The sequence below is a fragment of the Anser anser genome (assembly GCF_964211835.1).
Source record: "Anser anser genome assembly, chromosome: 23".
Classification (NCBI taxonomy): domain Eukaryota; kingdom Metazoa; phylum Chordata; class Aves; order Anseriformes; family Anatidae; genus Anser; species Anser anser.
In genome coordinates, this window is record NC_139744.1 from 1,960,722 (window position 1) to 1,979,985 (window position 19,264).

The 19,264-nt window shown below is 56.3% G+C and overlaps 2 protein-coding genes across 2 annotated transcripts; both read right to left on the reverse strand.

Moving 5' to 3' along the window:
* Window positions 1–38: 38 nt before the first annotated feature.
* On the reverse strand, window positions 39–5,121 carry LOC310885608 (keratin, type I cytoskeletal 14). The gene is made up of 8 exons (XM_083809172.1): window positions 4,528–5,121; window positions 2,667–2,749; window positions 2,210–2,366; window positions 1,793–1,954; window positions 1,568–1,693; window positions 1,243–1,463; window positions 834–883; window positions 39–330 (listed from the first exon to the last, which is right to left on the reverse strand). Exons 1-8 carry the CDS (start codon window positions 5,044–5,046, stop codon window positions 233–235), a joined length of 1,416 nt encoding a protein of 471 aa, XP_083665298.1. The 5' UTR covers window positions 5,047–5,121; the 3' UTR covers window positions 39–232.
* A 4,351-nt stretch (window positions 5,122–9,472) lies between these two features.
* On the reverse strand, window positions 9,473–14,378 carry LOC310885612 (keratin, type I cytoskeletal 14-like). Its single transcript, XM_083809176.1, has 8 exons — window positions 13,794–14,378; window positions 12,508–12,590; window positions 11,792–11,948; window positions 11,111–11,272; window positions 10,886–11,011; window positions 10,561–10,781; window positions 10,084–10,121; window positions 9,473–9,750 (listed from the first exon to the last, which is right to left on the reverse strand). Exons 1-8 carry the CDS (start codon window positions 14,301–14,303, stop codon window positions 9,653–9,655), a joined length of 1,395 nt encoding a protein of 464 aa, XP_083665302.1. The 5' UTR covers window positions 14,304–14,378; the 3' UTR covers window positions 9,473–9,652.
* Between the last annotated feature and the right edge of the window lie 4,886 nt (window positions 14,379–19,264).

Consider the following 19,264-nt stretch of genomic DNA (forward strand, 5'->3'; position numbering starts at 1 on the left):
GAGATCACCTATCAGTGACAGACAAGTCTGCAGTTGCATGAATGAAAAAAAAAAAGCTTTATTAAATGTGTGTAGAGAGCACGTTAGCACCTGCGCAAAAATTAGGGTAAATCAGGGCACAGAAGCAGCCGGATGAAGCTGCCTGCGGCACAGCCCCACCGAGCAGAGCCTCAGCCAGGGCTTGGTTCAGCATCCACGAGCCTGAGCCTGGGGCCGAGGGTCCCCAGCGCCGTTAGCGGGTGGTGAGGGCGACCTGCTCCCGGGAGGAGACCACCTTCCCGTCCTGCACCTCCTCCACGATCGTGCGGACCTGGCGGGAGGACGTCATGGCTGTGCAAGGGAAGAGGGAGACGGTTATTCGGTGGGCAGGAAGGAGAGAGGTTTCCTAACACGGGCTCAGGTGCTTGCTGCACGAGGAAGATGTGGGGAATTCCACGGGGTACCGGCTAACACGGCTTGGACCAGCTCTGTAAGGCTGGAAGAGGGAAGAGCCAGGCCGGTGAGCAGGCTCGGGAAGGCAAAGGGCCCACTCCCTAAATTCCTAGCGCGGTTTGGTTCTTCGGGTCTGCCTCCAGCTGCAGCGCTGGCTGCTCTGTCACAGGGCTCATTTAGGGCGAATCATTCCTGCGATAAAGGAATGCGAGGCATTTCCCTTCCTTACAGCTTTTTCCTGTGGTTACTCGTTGTAAGATGCTCGCACGCTGCCCTGGCTGCTGGCACTGCCTCAGCCGGCGAGGCGTGCCTGAGGACGGATCCTCGCCCAGGTTGGCAGCTGCTCTAAGAGCAAGCCTCAAAGCTGTGTGCGTGGCGTGTGGGGCAAGGTGCGCTCTTACCGTCCCTGCCGGAGTGCGAGGACATGGCAGAGGAGTACTGGGAAGAGATGCTGCAAGAGAAGGAGAAAAGAAAGAGAGGTTAGGGACAAACTTTATTGTTTTGTGGGCTCTGTACTGAGGCAGAGGAGCAAAACAGAGAAGTCTCATGGGGACTGCAATAACATCTGGTGTGCTCGGTGTCTCCTGGAGTGCAAAGGGACCGTTGCCCCCTTCCAGCCGGGACCGGCGCCTGCTGCAGCATCCCGCTGCAGACAGAAGCCAGGGACAGAGCCATTGGGCTTCTGTGGCTGGCATGAATAGCAGCATGAGCCCTGAAAGCTGCAATCAGGATGAGACCCTGGCCAGCAAATTTTTTGCCTACTGCCCACCCCCTCTGACCCCGCTGCCCCGAGCGAAGCCCTGTACGCACTGGGCGTCCTCGCCCTCCAGGAGGCGGCGGTACGTGGCGATCTCCTGCTCCAGGCGGCACTTGACGTCCAGCAGGACCCTGTACTCGTGGTTCTGGCGCTCCATGTCGCAGCGCAGCTCGCCCAGCTGCTCCTCCACGCTGGTGATCATCCCCTGCAGCTGGGCCAGCTGGGTGCCGTAGCGGTTCTCTGTGTCGGCCAAGGTGCCCTCCAGCGCCGCTTTCTGCGAGTGGAGGAGAAGGATGGGGTGAGAGGGGGACAAGGATGATGGGGAAGGGAGGGGACCAGCCGAGGGTCCCCCTGCCTGCGGGCAGCAGTCCCTCGTACCGTGCTGAGCTGGGACTGCAGGTCTATCTCCAGGCTCTGGATGGTGCGTCGCAGCTCCGTGATCTCCGTCTTGCCGCTCTGGAGCTGCTCCGTGTTGATGGCCACCTCGCGGTTCAGCTCCTCCGTCTGCAAGAAGGCCAAGCCGTGCCGTTACAGCCCGGGTGAGGGGGTTCAGCCTGGTGCCCCATGCGCCCCGCGGTGCCACGGGCAGGCGAGCGAGCTCACCTTGCTGAAGAACCACTGCTCGGCGTCCCTGCGGTTCTTCTCGGCCAGGCTCTCGTACTGCTCCCTCATGTCGGCCAGGATCTTGGTGAGGTCGATTCCAGGAGCAGCGTCCATCTCCACGCTGATCTCTCCACCCACCTGCCCACGCAGGGCGTTCATTTCCTGCAGGAAAAGAGACACATCAGAGTGGAATCATCATATTCTCACCATAACAAATTTCACATCACTCCTCCTATTCGCACCCAGCAGACGAAGCTCACAGACCTTCTTTCTGAAGGGATCACTGCCCTTCCCCATGTGCATGTGTCTCCTGACAGCCCTATTTGCAGGCAGTCCTGCACGCTGCACCTGGCCCCCTTTCCATTGCACACAAGGTCCATTTTGTCAGCACCAGTTTGTGCCTGGCTCCGTGCTCACCTCCTCGTGGTTCTTCTTGAGGTAGGCCAGCTCCTCCTTCAGGTTCTCGATCTGCATCTCCAGGTCAGCTCTGGCCAGGGTCAGCTCGTCCAGGACCCTGCGCAGGCCGTTGATGTCGGCCTCCACGCTCAGGCGCAGAGCCTGCTCCGTCTCAAACCTGCGGGCACACACTCACAGTTAACCCACGGAGCCCAGCCGATACAGATTTTTTCTTCTTTTCTTCCCTAGCTTGTGTATTTCTGCCAAGCACCTTGCATTACACGTGCATGCGCAGCTCTCTACAGAGCAGGAATGTCAGGACAGCGCTGTGTCCAGGAAGAGATGCTCACTTCCCAAATGTCCCGCAGTCAGCAGTGAGCTGGCAGTGTGGCTTCGGTTGCAGAAAGCAAAGGGAAGCCTTAAACGGGCTGGCTTTTCCCTCCCTGCTCCCAGGAGCACTGGAAGGCGTTGCACTTACTTGGTTCTGAAGTCATCAGCCGCCAGCCTGGCATTGTCAATCTGTAAGACGATGTTGGCATTTTCGACGGTAGCAGCAAGAATCTGGGAGGGAAAAAAAAGAAAGAGAAGGAGTGAAAAAGTCGTTCCATAACTTGCATGCTGCTGTTGGTGTTCCTGTTCAGGACTGGAGCAGCACCGAACCGCCTGCCCTTGGGCTGGACTTCCACGGGGACTGCGGAGAGAGGCAGGATGCTCCTGCTCAATCCCTCCTTGGCACGAATTCGGTCTTGTGAAGGCACCGGCACGCGCACGTGTCGCAGCCTGTTCCCCCGCCGGAGCGGCATCTCCGGACACTCCCGCAGCGCTCGGAGTCCTGGCAGCGCCCTGGGCCACGTCTGGCAGCACCGAACGGCCCAGCCGAGAAGGAAAAGGGAGGTGAGGAGGGAGTGCCTTGTGCCCGGATTGCTTTCGTAATTGCACCCCGGGTGCGAATATTTGTTCTGGGATTCAGAAAATGATTGGCCATTTAATGAGCGGTAATTTCTGTAGCCACAAGCTAATGAAAAGCTCGCGCTGAGTTGTGATGCTTCGGGGGGTATTTTAGCAGTAATCCAGGCGTGAATATTGACGTCACAATTTGGCAGCTGAAGAGGGAGGGAGGAAGGGTCTGCCTCGCCCTGGGCAGAGGCTTTCTGAGACCAGCAGCTCACTGCTCGCCTCCCCAGCTTTCCGTGCTGCAGGTCAGAGCACGCCCGATGGGCTGGAATCTGAAGAGGAGCATCGTGTCAAGGAGCCTTTCACCCCAACGTGAAGCCAGGAGAAAGGGAAAAGAACCGAAAAGTTCTAGGTAAGGGATTTCCCCCAGGGGTTGGCCAGAGCTTGCCAGTGGCCGCTGCCCCATTTCCCTGGCGTTTGCCATCACAGGCAGGACAGTTGCCCACCCGCACATCTCCGTCCCCTCTGGTGGAGCCTGGGCTGACTAAGGATGCTGTCACCTGGCTTAGGCAGTGCTGAAGGACCACGCAATCGGCTCCCAGTGAGTAATATGGGCAGAGCTGGTCGTGGGGAGGAAAACGATGGCAGGGCAGGAGGGGAAGGACAGATTCAGATCCTTTTGCCCAAGGACCTTTGCCTAAAATCAGCTGGGGAGCTGTTAGGAACAAAGGAACAAGCTTGGCCGTGATTTCCTGTGCTGCGTTTCAGCACAGCTGAGTTCAGCACCTCTGAAGCCACCTACTACAACCCCTATGTCCTGGCTCCTCATGGCTTTTCACTTGAGCCTGTGTTTGCACCTCCCAAAGAAGAAGCATCCCATGGGGCAGTTCCTTCATTTTAAACTTCCCTCCTCAGCCTCCTATCAGGTTAGAAACAATCTGTTCTGTAGGATCTTCAGGAGAATCGCTTAGCATCACAGTTCGCATATCATTCTTCAGGAGTGAACAGGGGCAAGGAGATAACGTGTCCCTGCCTGCAGAGTGCTCAGTCAGGAGCCTGGCAGAGGCAGCACACACTTGGGGCACCGGCAGCATCGAGGAGAGGTGGGCGATGCCTGGCGTGGCAGCCTGCTCGCTGCAGCACGGCCGTGCAGCTGCTGATCACCGAGCCAGTGTCCGATACCCTCAGACTCCAGCTTTCCTGCTCGCCTTCCTCCCTGCACTCAAATAGCCAAGTGAAAACACATCCTTGTGCCTCGTGGAGGACGTGGTCCATAAACTGCTGCTAACAGGTTATGACTACGATTTCCAAGCAAGGTATTTTTCTTTTCCCATCTCAGACCATTACCTGTCATTTGTTAATTCTCGCCCCTTCGGGTTTTGGGAACAGGCTCATCTTTAAAACAAGTGACTTTAGGGAGGACTTTGATAATCGCAGCATCCTACCTTGCTCCTGAGCTCCTCGATGGTCCTGTAGTAGGGGCTGTAGTCACGGTCCGGACCAGGTCCCTGCTTCTTGTACCACTCCCGGATCTTGACCTCCAGGTCGGTGTTGGCGTCCTCCAGGGCACGCACCTTGTCCAGGTAGGCGGCCAGGCGGTCGTTGAGGTTCTGCATCGTCTCCTTCTCGCCGGCCGGGAGGATGCCATCGCCGCCCCCGAAGCCGCCTCCGAAGCCGCTTCCGAAGCCGGCCCCGAAGCCGGCCCCGAAGCCGGCCCCGTAGCTACCCCCGAAGGCAGCACCCAGGCCCCCTCCGACGCTGCTGCAGTAGCTGCCCCCATAGCCGCTGCCCAGCCCCGAGACCATGCGGGAGGAGACGGAGTAGCTGCTGGAGCCTCCGTGGACGCTGGGGGCTCTGTAGCCTCCTCCGCGCACGCAGGAAAGCCTGCTGGAGCCTCCCCCCAGGCCCCCCAGGCCCTTGAGGGAGGAGGAGGAGGAGTACTGCCTGACAGTGGTGGTGCTCATGGCGAGGGGCAGTGGAGCTGTGGCGCTGGAGAGGGACACCCGGCTCGGCAGCGCAGACAGCGAGAGTGAGCTTCCCCCGGGCTTGGGGCCCTTTATAGCCCGGGCAGGAGGCGTTGCCGGCGCTTTTTTTTTTGTTGTTGCATTCCCGATGATTTTCATCACTCCTAAAATGTGAGCCAACTTCCAGAATCGTCATTTTTCCTTTGTTCTTTCATGCTTTTTGTCGTATTTCACTAGAAACACCTTATCTCACGAAGGGCGTTTTAAAACTTCTTCCGTTTCCAAGTAAATAGTCAGGTGTGATTCAAAGGAGGAGGCTCCTTGCTCAGGGCTACATTTTAATATTCCTTTGTAGTGTTAGCTCAGAAACAGAAATATTCAGCCTCTGTTTGAGTGGTGTAAATCAACATCTCTTTTGCTGTGTCTGTTTGCCCCAGCTACTGCAGTCCCCTGCTCACACCGTCCGCACAGCCCAGCTGCAGGACCACGACCACGCAGGGAAGCCCTAAATACATCCACATCTGTGAGCCCAGCGGTGCTGGAAGGAACTTGGCTGCCAGTCCTGGGAATGCAAGTCCCCTCTTTTATCCAGCATTGGAAAAGGAGTTAGTCCTTCGGGGCTCACTCAGTTCTTCCCTTCGGAGACCACCCAAGAGCGGAGGAATAAGGAAGGGCGATAAGGAGTGGTTGTTCTCTCTGGTTCTTTGTGAAAAAGCCTTGCAAACTGTTCAGAAAGGGCAGGGCATGGCTACTAGCTGGAATAGCTTAAAAATCATGGGATTCTCCAGGAAAAAAGTGCAGAATTGCATCAAGCAGATGAAGGATGTTGGGAAAAGGGCTCCTGGTCACTGAGCACTGGGGAGCAAAGAGCTGGAAGCTGACACTAACGTGGCGTAGCAGCTAGCGCTAACACTGGTTTTGGTGTGAACATCCCAATCAGTTCTGAGCGGGGAGGACGACTTCGGTGTGAGCCTGGAGCTTACAGCTCCCGTGTAAAGAGGGATTTGGGGGATCCTGGCTGCCCTGCTGAGCGAGGAGGCTCCGGAGACCCACGTCCCACGCGTGGTCGAGCTCGGCTGTCGGTTCTCCGTGCTGAACCGTGGCACGGACAGAAACCGCAACCCTGAGTGTCACTGGCAAATCATGCAGGGCGTGGAAGAGAAGATATTTCTCATGTGTGCGCACGGTGAGCTGTTTGACTGTGTTCATCGACAGGCCCCAACAACCTCTTCCCAACAGCCAACTAATTCGTTAGATCACTTGCCAGGAACGGGGGGAAAGAACTTGGAAATACGCAACGAAGGTACAGTCTAAGTAGCTTTGAATGGCACGACGCCCTCCCATCTGCGAAGACAGCTGGGAGCGATACGGGGCTGGGACGTGCCCTTGGGATTCCGCTCGCTGGCAGCTATGGGGAAGCACAGCGGCAGATGCGCCCGTTTGGAGGCAGATCCACAAGGCAGCCTGCTGGCAGAGGAGGAGGAGACCCAAAACTCTGCCGTGTGCTCCCCAGATGGAGGGCGCCTTCGGTCTCTCGGTGGAGGCACCTTCTTGTCGCGTGAGCGCCAGCAGCCGAGGCACGGAGCCGGCTGACACCCACATTTCACTCCTCTCCTCTTCGGATACAGCACGAGGCAGCATGGGGGAGGCAGGGGCCGGGAGCTCCGAGCCCGGCACTTTCTTCTCCAGCTCCATCCACAACTTCACCCGGATAACAGCAAGAGGCAGAGCTCACGGATCATCCCCGCTGAAAGGGGGCCACCAGCGACACCACCAAATCCCCCTACAAGCCCAAACCCTCAGCCTGGATGCTGGTGAAGCCCTCAGGACAGCCAGCCAGCAGCGGTAACCGGCTCCCCACAGTCCCTGCATAGGATGCAAAACCATCGCAGCGTTACGAGGCTGACAGCGTGTTCGTACCTTATGTGAAATTGCCTTTTCTTTCATCCTTTGTTTTCTATTTAACCGCTATAAGTGTCATAAAAACACACGTCGCTCAAAGTGTCTAGGATACTTTGATAATACCGCCCAGCAGCAATTAAAATTACGAGGTGTTAATTAAGACTTAAAACAACAAATTAAAAATTCTAAGTTGTTATTTAGCATGACCTCCCATTGAACACAACCACTAATGACTACATATTGTTTGTTTCACCTTCTCTTTTAAATAAAAGGCCAACTATTAATAAGTCAGACTCCCATGCACACTATGAGCCTAGTTCTTGTACATTTCAAAATCAAAATGCCATTTCTATGGCATAACAGTCATTTCTCGGTAGCGTGTTGGTTTTTAAACATGCCATTGTGTCTTCAGGAGGCAAATGGAGATAAAAATCTAGCTCCAAACGTGTGTTCAGCACACAGACTTGGTAGGTGGAAGTACTTGGACAAAAACACATCTGTTTTAGTGGGCTGATGAAGTTTGCCCTAGTATCAGATTATCACACAGAAGTTCCCTAAAAGGAGTTGAAAATCCACACCTTCATATCTCTTCATAAAGTGGTCTTTTATGTCAGATTAATTCCCTGTATCCTAAGAAGTCAATCCGTCTTTCTGGAATAAAATCCCTCTTTCTGAAACCTGCCTCAAGCTGCCGCTGCCTGTCTGCATAAGCCACCACCTGCAGCTCCCTCCGCGATGGGTTTCTTAAGGTGAGGACTAATTGTTAGCGCTTTAGGCAGGAGAGAATCCACATCTGCTTTCCACACCTATCTTGCAATTTGCAGTAGCAGGCGTAATTAAAATAGGGGATTTTGTCAGCGAGCTGGTATTTATTGTTTTTACAGCAGCATGGATGTGCCTGGGCTTTTCCAGGAGAAAAATAGAAAGCAAGGACGGATTCCAGAGAGGCTCCTTCAGCATCTCCACGCCGGGAGTCGCAGGGCAGGGGGCTCAGAGGAGCTGCGAGAGGTCCTGGCAGTCCCTGCACCGCCCGTGGGGAGATCAGGGGGTCCCTACGAGGTGCCCTGGGGAGTCCGTCCCCTCCCTTCTCGTCCATCTTTGCCCCACGCCCGCCCGCATCCCGCGTGGAGCCCTTGCGGGTGCAGCAGTCGCAGGGACGGCAGAGCTGCAGCAGCATCGCCTCGGGGCAGGATTTGTGCCCTGTGATTTACTCGTGGGCCGTCCGCCACCAGTGTCGGTAGCGGCAGAGCGGTGGTAGTTGTCTTCCTAACCACAGCACTCCTTCCCCGGGATGTGTCTGTGTGTCCTTTGGTGGGATCCCAGTGGAAATGAGATCACCGGTCGTCAGCCGTGAGCTTCTAAGCCAAAGCCACGTGTACCGCAGCTCGGGAGATGCTGGGCGTGCTTTCGGCTGGCTCGCTCGGGTACCAGCGCCGTGCTGTAACCCCGGGGGGGGCGCAGGCTGCAGGGGGCACACGGAGCAGAGTGCCCTGCGATGGATGGGTTGGGTGCAGCCCACCCGAAAACAGGCAGGGCTGCACGGGGCTGCACCCGGAACCAGGCAGGAGCCAGCTCAGGGCTAGACCAGGCACCCCTGCGCCTTCTCGCAGCACGGGTGCACTGTGGGCATCCTTCCAGTGTTTTAGGAAAAAAAAAAAAAGAAAAAAGAATTCTGTCTTATATCTGCATACAATGCAGGCAGTTTTTCTGGAAAGGGGACTTAAAGCTATGTGGCCAGCTCTGTTCTCACACACATTGAGTGGCACCTTTCTGAATCACGCCATTGATCTAAAAGGTGGATTTATGAAGTAATATGGCAGAACCCAGCCAAGAATGTGTCTGGACTGGCTTTCCAGGAACAGCTGGGCCGGCTGACGGCACCGAGACCTGCTGCGTCAGGAACACCACTGAGAGCCGGGAGAAATACCTCCCCGAAGAGCTTCTGTCACTGCTTGCAGAGCCCATACCCACCACTTACGAGCCCTTCTTCTCAGCACCCCTTAGCAGTGCCTTGGGAGCAAGGACTAAACAAAGCTGTATTTCTAGAGGGGCACCACCTCCCTAACCCATCTGCGGCCTCACTTCACCACAAAACCTGTGTCTGCACTGCACGACGGCTGGGGCAGGGCCAGGAGGGGAGCCGCCTGCAGGGTCCTGGCTGCGCGTCCTGCTTTTTGTTCCCTTCTTTGCTTGGGCTCGCTGATCTAAAAGCTTCAGCTCTGCCGTCACCGGACGTGGCAGCACAGAAATTCACAGTGCCTCGGCTGAGCCGAAACCCCTCTCAAGTCTCACCTCCCGTGACCCTGTAACCGGCTCCTCTCCCAGTTCCTCTCTCCACCTCCACCCACAGCAGCTGCCCTCAGCGAAGCAGCAAGGTCTTGGGTGTTCAGAAGCGTGGGTGTCTGACCCACCGTCTGCAAACCAGCGATGGAGAACGTTGCTGCTTCCAGAGGAGCTTTGTCCTACAGCTAGCGGGGCAGCCTGGCCCTACGGAGCGATGCCGCAAGATGCCACAAGACCCAGGTTTGCACGAATGCCAAAAGCTTTATTTGATTTCCAAGCACGGCGCTTAGAGAAAGGGTGAGGGACGCAGCGGTGTGATAAAAAGAGAAGCTGATTTTCCGGAGCTGCGTAGCCAGAGCACACAAGCTGGCGTCTTCTGGCGCTTTGCTGCGGGAGGTCTGCAGGAAACCGCGCAGCCGGCTTAGCGGGCAGCCTGGGTGATCTGCTCGCGGGAGGAAATCACCTTCCCGTCCTGCACTTCCTCGAAGATCGTGCGGATTTGGCGGGTAGTTACGGGTGCTACAGCGGAGAAAGAAGGAACCGTTAGTTATTTAAAGCGCCTTGTAATAAAATTTCGTGGGTGGATTTGTTATTACCAGCAGCTGCCTCAGAAATGCAATTAAAAAAATCAGTGTTCCTGCTCCTAAATGCTATAGCATAGCTTCAGTCTACACCAGTAGTCTTCTAAAACATGGTTTTGGTGTATCATAAGAATCATTTCTGTCAATTCACATTTGGAAAAGCTAATAGAGTAGTTATTTTATTGTGTAGTAAGTATGAGTCTGTACTAAGATGGTGATAAGGATGTGACAGCTCGGTGTGATCAGTGCTTCAGAACTGAGGCGTTCTTACCTTCTTTCACAGGCTGCGAGGTGTAGTGAGAAGACATGCTGCAGGAGGGGAAAATGGAATATGGTCAGAAAGGGGAAAAGAGTGAGCGGTCCCTAGGACAAAATCAGTATTTTAAACCCTGCCTTTCCTTCTTGCACCAGTATATTATTGAAATGCCTTCAGAAAACTACTTCATGTTAAGATTTAGAGGAAGAAAATGATACAGAGGTATGTGGGGGGGGGGATTCAGGCATTAAGGCAGCACCCTGCCCGGCTGCAATGAGCAGCGGTGGTACCTGCTCCTTCCCCAGGGATGCTGCAGGGCCATAATAACCCCCGGGCTGTTCTGCATGAGCAGGAGTGAAAACGGAGACCTGGTGGCATGCCACGGGTCAGGAAAAGGGCTCACAGGATCCTCCAAGGAACACAGGCTGCTCATTTTTTATTTCCTTTGCTACCGCCCATCCCCTCCTGCCCCGAGCGAAGCCCTGTACGCACTGGGCGTCCTCGCCCTCCAGGAGGCGGCGGTACGTGGCGATCTCCTGCTCCAGGCGGCACTTGACGTCCAGCAGGACCCTGTACTCGTGGTTCTGGCGCTCCATGTCGCAGCGCAGCTCGCCCAGCTGCTCCTCCACGCTGGTGATCATCCCCTGCAGCTGGGCCAGCTGGGTGCCGTAGCGGTTCTCTGTGTCGGCCAAGGTGCCCTCCAGCGCCGCTTTCTGCGAGTGGAGGAGAAGGATGGGGTGAGAGGGGGACAAGGATGATGGGGAAGGGAGGGGACCAGCCGAGGGTCCCCCTGCCTGCGGGCAGCAGTCCCTCGTACCGTGCTGAGCTGGGACTGCAGGTCTATCTCCAGGCTCTGGATGGTGCGTCGCAGCTCCGTGATCTCCGTCTTGCCGCTCTGGAGCTGCTCCGTGTTGATGGCCACCTCGCGGTTCAGCTCCTCCGTCTGCAAGAAGGCCAAGCCGTGCCATTACAGCCCGGGTGAGGGGGTTCAGCCTGGTGCCCCATGCGCCCCGCGGTGCCACGGGCAGGCGAGCGAGCTCACCTTGCTGAAGAACCACTGCTCGGCGTCCCTGCGGTTCTTCTCGGCCAGGCTCTCGTACTGCTCCCTCATGTCGGCCAGGATCTTGGTGAGGTCGATTCCAGGAGCAGCGTCCATCTCCACGCTGATCTCTCCACCCACCTGCCCACGCAGGGCGTTCATTTCCTGCAGGAAAAGAGACGTGTCTTCATGGATCCACCAATCCGTGCATAGAGATGTTCTTCTCAAGACAGCTTTTGAGGAAAGACAGCATCCTCCTGCACATATTTCTAGGGAATGGGGACCAAACTGGGGCCTATGCTCTGCTATCACAAATAAATAATCCAAATTGTATCTAAAGAAATCTCCATTTGAGTTAAATCTGGCTTCCTTCTGAGAATAAATTAAAGCCTGCAGTTGGCTTCATTGCTCGTGAGATCGATCTGCCATGCCTGGAGCTGCTGGGATATCAATAAATCTCTAACAGCTACGGTGGACATTACTGAAATATCAAGTGGTGAACGGGTTTTACCCCGGCTCCAGGGGGGATGCACTGCCATCCATAACACATCGTCTCTGCTTCCCTACCAGCAGGTCTCATCTTCCCCCCAGCAAAGGAAATCCAGCATAGGATATAGGACTGGACCACAGCTCCTATTTCTGGGCACTGGCTGGAGACTTTTCTGAGCCTGGCTCTGTGCTCACCTCCTCGTGGTTCTTCTTGAGGTAGGCCAGCTCCTCCTTCAGCGATTCAATCTGCATCTCCAGGTCAGCTCTGGCCAGGGTCAGCTCGTCCAGGACCCTGCGCAGGCCGTTGATGTCGGCCTCCACGCTCAGGCGCAGAGCCTGCTCCGTCTCAAACCTGCGGGCACAGGAACAGTGAGGAAGGACACAGGAGATCTTGCCCTGCTGGGACAGAGCCCCTCGAATGCTGCCCATGTCCTCCACACTGCTAGCATTGTGTCAAAGCTGCGTGACCCCCGTGGTGCATGCACCGCCTTCTGATGGTGAGTGCTTGTGAGTGAGGGGAACACCTGACAGGTAGCACGGTGTCCCCCTGAGTCCTTAATACTGCCTTCCCCCTGATACGATGGGGTTTTGTCACTGGGTCCGGGCACTGCTGAGCTATAACGCACAAAAATTAAAAGCATAGCAGAGGCTCAGGGCAAGCTGTCTGTGCAGGAGAGCTCACGCAGAGAGCGACAAGCAGTGGGAATACAGTGGTGAAGGTCTGGATGGAAGCAAGACGATCCCTACGTGCCTAGAAGATTTAGGTAACGAGCTGCTTTGGAAATTACACCTTCATTTTTAAGGCTTTGCTTCCAAGTTGCCTTTTTGGGTTTGGGATGGTTAATTTTTCCCCTCATTTCATCGAACGTCTCTGCGGACTCTGTGCCCTGCCTCCAGGAAATGTGGCTTACTTGGTCCTGAAGTCGTCGGCTGTCAGCCTGGCGTTGTCAATCTGCAGGAGGAGGTTGGCGTTGTCGACTGTGGCCACCAGCACCTGGAGGGTGAAGGATAAAGAGAAAGCACAAAAGGGTTGTCAGAAATGCCTCCTGGCTGATCAGCGCACACGTGAGGCAGTAGGGACAGGAACAATTTGAGGGAAGTTTGGGATTTCCTTAACTGAAGACTACACTGAGTCACGACAAGAAGTGAGGCACAGCTGAGATTGACAGCGTCTGATGTCCTCCCTTTCTTAAAACTCCCTGACCTCCGCTTCCAAAATTCCATCACTAAGTGTTTCAAAAGGCGGCATGAAGTCACACGAGGTGGGTGAGATCAGACAACAGCATTTGTTCCCATGCTCCGGGGCACGTGGTGATTATGCAAGGGTCGGGAAGGAATCGCCGCTCTCCCATCCACGGCACCGTGCGCAGATGGACCAGCAGGCGCTTGTGTTTGGCAGCCCTTGTGCCGTTTGTTCTGGGATGGGTTTAATTTGTTGACTGCAGAAATGGAGCAAAGTGCGGTGAGCAGGTGCCTGCAGCTTCTGGTTTTTTATATTACAAATAAAGGAGCAAATAACCCATGCTGGGAAAAGACTCGGGGCAGAGCCTGGGAGGACATCAGGTATGGTGCCAAGGAGACAGATTTGTACGGAAGCAGTAACAGAGAAGAACAAAGTCAACTCTTAAGCATTTCCCCTGAAATGGGATGTTGAGAATCAAACCAGAACTGGGGGGAATCCTGCCTGGGTTGGTGGCTTTGCAGCACGCCTGGCCCTGTGGCAGTGACTGCTGAAAGGAGGCAAAAAACTCACTGCTGGCGAGTTCCATCTTTTTCTCCTTAGTGCCTAAATCACATCATTACCGAGGAGCTGAAATAAGGGACAGTGGTCTGCATAGTCGTTGACTGGGTGTTTACAAATACCACGTGGTGTTTCATAGTCTCCAGACACCTAAACTTTCCCAAGTATGCATTTTAAAGTCTCGGGAAATGCACATTATCGGTGCAGATTTGTCTCTAATACTTCATCTTTGCACTATGTCCTTTTACATCTGCTTCTTCCAGTGAAAATGGTCTTTGTTTCCACCTAGAAGGATGCAATCAAGAACTGACATTGAGAAATCTCTGAGTTCCCAGCCTGGCACTGTGTGTGTGTATCTGAGGCATGCGGTTACCTAACTAATTAGAGGTAGCGGTGAGTGTTTCTGCTTCCTCTCTGATTATGAGACATCCCACTGCGTTAATCACAGCATCCTACCTTGCTCCTGAGCTCCTCGATGGTCCTGTAGTAGGGGCTGTAGTCACGGTCCGGACCAGGTCCCTGCTTCTTGTACCACTCCCGGATCTTGACCTCCAGGTCGGTGTTGGCGTCCTCCAGGGCACGCACCTTGTCCAGGTAGGCGGCCAGGCGGTCGTTGAGGTTCTGCATCGTCTCCTTCTCGCCGGCCGGGAGGATGCCATCGCCGCCCCCGAAGCCGCCTCCGAAGCCGCTTCCGAAGCCGGCCCCGAAGCCGGCCCCGAAGCCGGCCCCGTAGCTACCCCCGAAGGCAGCGCCCAGGCCCCCTCCGACGCTGCTGCAGTAGCTGCCCCCATAGCCGCTGCCCAGCCCCGAGACCATGCGGGAGGAGACGGAGTAGCTGCTGGAGCCTCCGTGGACGCTGGGGGCTCTGTAGCCTCCTCCGCGCACGCAGGAAAGCCTGCTGGAGCCTCCCCCCAGGCCCCTGAGGGAGGAGGAGGAGGAGTACTGCCTGACAGTGGTGGTGCTCATGGCGAGGGGCAGTGGAGCTGTGGCGCTGGAGAGGGACACCCGGCTCGGCAGCGCAGACAGCGAGAGTGAGCTTCCCCCGGGCTTGGGGCCCTTTATAGCCCGGGCAGGAGGCGTTGCCGGCGCTTTTCGTCACCCCTGACACTCGTAGCCAAATTCCAGAATCATCATTTTTCTCTCCCCTGTTTTCTCGTCTTTTGTCACATCCCACTAGGATCACTGCAGCGCACCCAGAACCTGCTCTTTCCGCTTTCGTTCCCAGCACCCAGGCGTGATTCAGGACTGAAGGCTCCTTGCTCAGGGCTACGCTTTAGCATTTTGCTGTTGCACCTGAGAGCGGAGGTGCTCACTCCAACTCCACCCTGCTGCTTCTTTGTGAAGTAACAAGTGAATCCCCCACGACATGCTGAGTTGCCCACGAGTGTCTTTTACCCTGAAAATCTACAAATCTATTTATTTACTTTTTAAAAGAGTCGAAAGCCAACGAAAGCTGCTGACTTAAGAGCTCTGAGCATCCATAATCTTTATATTGGGCTGATCCGAAGCCAGATGGAAATGTTCCAGCCAGGACCTCTATCCCGGGACAAGCACAGACCTGGCAGCGTTTGAGTACCGATACTGCGCTTGGCAGAAATCCTGTAGTTCAAAACAGAAGGAACTCCATTAATTTCTGCTTACGTACTGGCGTAAGGTGAATCTCTGCGGAGATTGGAAAGTCCCCTTAGCAGTGGTGTTTCAGTCTCTTTAAACTGCAGGTGCCTGACGCTTCCCATTTGCACCCGGGTGGGGGAGTCGAGCCTCCCGACAGCTCCTGCTCTGCTCCATCGCCTTTCACAAGCTGCACAGAAGCAGCCCCTGACTTCTGCAAGGTTTGTAGAAGCCAAAAGTTTCTGTGCTTCGCTTTCTTCTACCTCATTGCCGAGGCGAGTTGTAATGTTTAGATAGTCTAAATCAGATAAAAATAGTTGGAACTGCAATATGCACCCACTGCCAGGACACTTTACGTACAATTCGGTGGGAAGAATAAGATCAGCCCTCAGCTACACTTCTGCCTGGACGCAGATCTGCTTTTTGCTGCAGATTTGGAGCTGCAAGACAGTAATGCTAACTTAATTAAGCAGGACCAGTGTTGCCTGAGTGATGGGCAACACAAACAGCAGTGAGGAGCAGGAGCACCATCTGCAAAGCAGAGGGTTTAAGCAGGAGAACCCGGAGGAGATGTGCAGAGGTGAGGTAATGCAGCCATCCCGATAGCCACACCTGTGCCGTGTTATTAAGGGATTGAGCCTTGTGATTATAGTAATGCAGCCGGACAGGTATTAGCGTGAAAAAAGCAGCAGAGAACCAGGAAGGGAGACACTGCACTGTTTTATTCTTTGCTCGGGAAAAAAATAATAAAAAAAAAATCCTTTTAGTGGTGTGGCGCCAGGTCTTGCAGTACGCAGTGGAAAATCGCACACCCAACCAGCTGGCCTACCCGGCTCCAGAGATGTCATTCACGGATAAGAGGAGTTATTCTTTCTTTTAACAGAGGTGCCTGTGAGGTAGCGAAAGAGCAATAGGGATTAGGAAGCCTTTTGTGATTTCTCTCCTGTGGTGATCCCCTTCCTTCCCGGGCCCCCTCTGGCTGTTTTCACGTTCTAAGCACTTAACTGATTTTGGAGTTGCTGAAACGTTCCCAGAGCCTCACCCTGGGTAATTCGCGGTGCCTCCTTTCTTTCATCTGTTCCCTCAAGGACACAACAGCAACAACACTGGTAGATCTCAGGGACTTAACAGAGAGTCACGCTCTCGGCCCTCAGCAGCTTGCGGAGGGGTTATAGGATTTTTCCGGGTAGCCCCCCCAGGAAGCAGCGTAACCAGAAGCAAACCCCGGATCCTCCCAGCCAAGGGCTCTGGCCTCTGACAGCACCGCCTTGGAGCTGACCTGCTTCGCATTTGGGGTCTGGGCTCTTGGGCTGCACACGTGCCACGTCCCCGCGAGAGCTGGGGGAAAGGAGGGGACCGGGAGCACCCCGCCACCGAAAAAAGGCACAGCACGTGGATGTGCGCGCTCGGCTTGCGGCACGGACCCGTGCAACCCGGCGAGGCTCCCATCAGCGTTCGCTGCTGGCCCGCTTCCCTCCGAAGCGGGGGGGGTACGGCGTTTCCCAACAGTCCCCCCCCGGCACAGCGTCGTGGGGGAGCTGCGTGAGAGCCATCCCTTGGCCACCCCTGCGCCGGGCTGCTCCAGGTGTGCTGGCTTTGCTCGTGTTCCGACACCCAGCGAGCACCCTCCGGCTCCAGGCAGCTCCCGCGTTGGCCCCGAGCCCCTCGTGTCGGCCCAAACCTGTGCCGTCAGCTCTGGCTCCCTGCTCGGGTCACCCCCGCCACACAGAGAGGCAAAACCCCACAGGGAGGAAATAGCAGGATTTGGGGCTTTTATTCCGCACCATCAGAGTTCAGATGTTCAGCCCATGTTTAAGCTCTTTTATTGCAGCTGGGAAGCGATCTGGAACTGGAGATTGTCCTGCGGAATCAGCTTTTCCTGGTCTTTTCCGACCAACATGCTGGCAGCCCGCTGCTGCCCAGACCTCTGGCTGGGTGCCGCTCAGCGATCCCAAACTCAAATCCCAAGCACTGGGGGACCAAAACCCTTCGCGCCGAGCTGCCCTCGCGCCGAGCCCTGCCGGCAGGGCACGGAGTGACGCAGCCGGAGCCGTGCCGGAGCAGCGCGCAGCGCTGCAGCTATTTTGTGCTGCGGGAGGAATTCAACCTCCCAGGCTCTCCTGAAACACTCGCCCACAATAAATTCCCTTGAGACAAAAATACATCATCGCGCTCGGGAGATGGTATCGGCGTCTGTTCCAGCGAAACGCACGTCGCAGATGCTATCTCGCCCTCAGGTGTGCTGCAGGGTGGGATGGAGAGCGGAACCGCTCGCTTTGCGCGGAGGGGAAATTCATCTGCTGGGGGTGGACAAGCAGAAAGGCAGCGTGGTGAGGGTTGGCGTGAAAAGGCCTGGGGTCAGCGTGTTGCGTTTGCCTCAAACAATAGCGCTTAATTGGGCTTTTAATGTAATGAATAAGAGCTAATTAGGAGTCATTGGGTTTCCCCTGTGGGCCCGGTTCTCCCGAGTGCATCTCCCAGCAATTCACAGCTCGGTAGAAACTAGCTAAAGGTCGCAACCCTGAGAGCGATGTCTCCTGCAGGAAGGGAATGGCAGGCTGGGGCTGTGCTCCGTCACTCTGAACAACACCGAGATGGGTAACAAATGCACCGAGGCGTGGAGTGAAATATGCTGCCTTTGTTCCTATCTGGGCTTCTGATTCTTTATCAACTGCTAGGACGTGTCCTGACAGCCCCCACACATTATCTGCAAAAAAAAAAAAAACATTCTTAGATTTGTTACCATGAAAGGAAACGTGGTGGTGTGCGTGCAATGGAAACTCCCTCCTGGGCAGGCTCGGGGCATTGAGCCATGGGGCAGCGGGCACAGCCAGGGGTGGGACCGGGTGGTCCCTAAGGTCCCCAACCACGCTGTGACCCTGCGGTTCTGTGACCCCGCGCTGTCCTGCTCCAAACTGGGTCCCGCCGGGGATACCGCCAGGCCTTGCTCTGCCTTCAGGCAGCCTCCACCAGCAGCCGGAGGCAGTCCCACGGCACCACCGGGCTCTCAGCCTTTTCCCCCTCTCGGTGCGCGTGAAAGAGGGCGATGCTGCCCCGTGCCGGCTGGTGCCCCAAGCCGTTAGCAGAGCACCAGCCCGCAGCGTGGTCCTGGCCCCGCTCCATTCGGTGCCTCGGCTCCCCGGCGAGCACCTCCCTGGAGCTCCGAGCCCCACTCTGCCTGCTGCAGCGGGCCGAGGAGATCCCACTCGGAAGCAATCCCCGGTGAATCAGCGCTGAGCACGCGGCCACTTCGCACGCTGCTGCTCGGCTCGGCCAAGGGGACGGGTGGCGCTGAGCAGTGCGGTCATCTCGGCTTCGCTTGGGGCTGGCAGACCCGGCTGGCGCTGGGTGGGCTTGCAGCAGGCGCTTCGAGCTCCTTCCCCCTGGCCCTGCTGCAGTTTCACGCCCTCGCGGCCCCCCAAGCGCTGTGACCTCCCGCCGTGTCACCAGCTCACCGAGCCGAAGTCCGGCTGAGCGCTTTTCGGCTGGCACGTTTTAGCAATAAGGTTTTAGCAATCGGGACGCTAAATTGGGTTTGAACGCAACCGGCCTCGTCTCCAAAGGCCTGCTCAGCCCTTCTGTCCTTGCTGGGGGGCGAGGGACCCCCTCAGCTGTGAGCAGCTCGCATCCCTCCCCGGTGACCCAGGCCAGCAACGTGCCGAGCCGGGACGGAAGGTGGTGAATCCCTGCTCCAGAGCCCAGAGCCCTGCCCCTGAAGCCCTTCGAGGTGCCGCCAGAGCCGTGCCCAGGGAGCCCTTGGGTCTGGTAAAGGAGGGGCAGGCGGACAAAGCCGTGCTTGTGTTACCCCAGACAAAGGAATGCTTTGTGTGTCTGAGGCAGAGCCAAACTCCCCAGGTACCACAGGCTGTTCGGGCTCTATCTCCGCAGCAAATTCCAACCTTCGGAGTTTCCCACATTATTTATTTATTTATTTATTTTATTTTTTTCGGCGTCTGTCTTCCAGATAGCAAGCAGCTCCTGCGTTTCCTCACCTCTCGTCTCGGTGTGGCAACGCGATCCCGCCCCGTCTGCTCGCTCCCCTCGCCTCTGAGCGGGGCCGGGAGCTGGGCGCGCACTTTCCCATGCCGACTGCAGGCAGCGAGCGGCGGCTCCGGCTTTCATTCTTCGCCCGCACCCAGCACCCACAGTGACTCCGAGCCTCCCGGCCGCGCAGGGGAACGCGGCTCGGGGACACTCACGGCGCTGGCAGCAGGGCGAGGCCGAGCAGCCCCGAGACACCCGGGGAAGGGCGGCGATCGCCCTCCTGCAGCTCGTCCTTCCCCCTGCCCCGGGGTGGGGCCGGTTACGCCCGGTGA

Excerpts from the sequence above, each read along its gene's own strand:
- LOC310885608 (XM_083809172.1), bottom strand. The coding sequence starts at position 5,046 with ATGAGCACCACCACTGTCAGGCAGTACTCCTCCTCCTCCTCCCTCAAG. Across the intron at positions 1,464-1,567 it reads TGCAGTCCCAGCTCAGCACG|AAAGCGGCGCTGGAGGGCAC; the intron begins GTACGAGGGACT and ends CTCCACTCGCAG. Across the intron at positions 331-833 it reads CTCGCACTCCGGCAGGGACG|CCATGACGTCCTCCCGCCAG; the intron begins GTAAGAGCGCAC and ends TCCCTTGCACAG.
- LOC310885612 (XM_083809176.1), bottom strand. The coding sequence starts at position 14,303 with ATGAGCACCACCACTGTCAGGCAGTACTCCTCCTCCTCCTCCCTCAGG. Across the intron at positions 10,782-10,885 it reads TGCAGTCCCAGCTCAGCACG|AAAGCGGCGCTGGAGGGCAC; the intron begins GTACGAGGGACT and ends CTCCACTCGCAG. Across the intron at positions 9,751-10,083 it reads CTCGCAGCCTGTGAAAGAAG|CACCCGTAACTACCCGCCAA; the intron begins GTAAGAACGCCT and ends TCTCCGCTGTAG.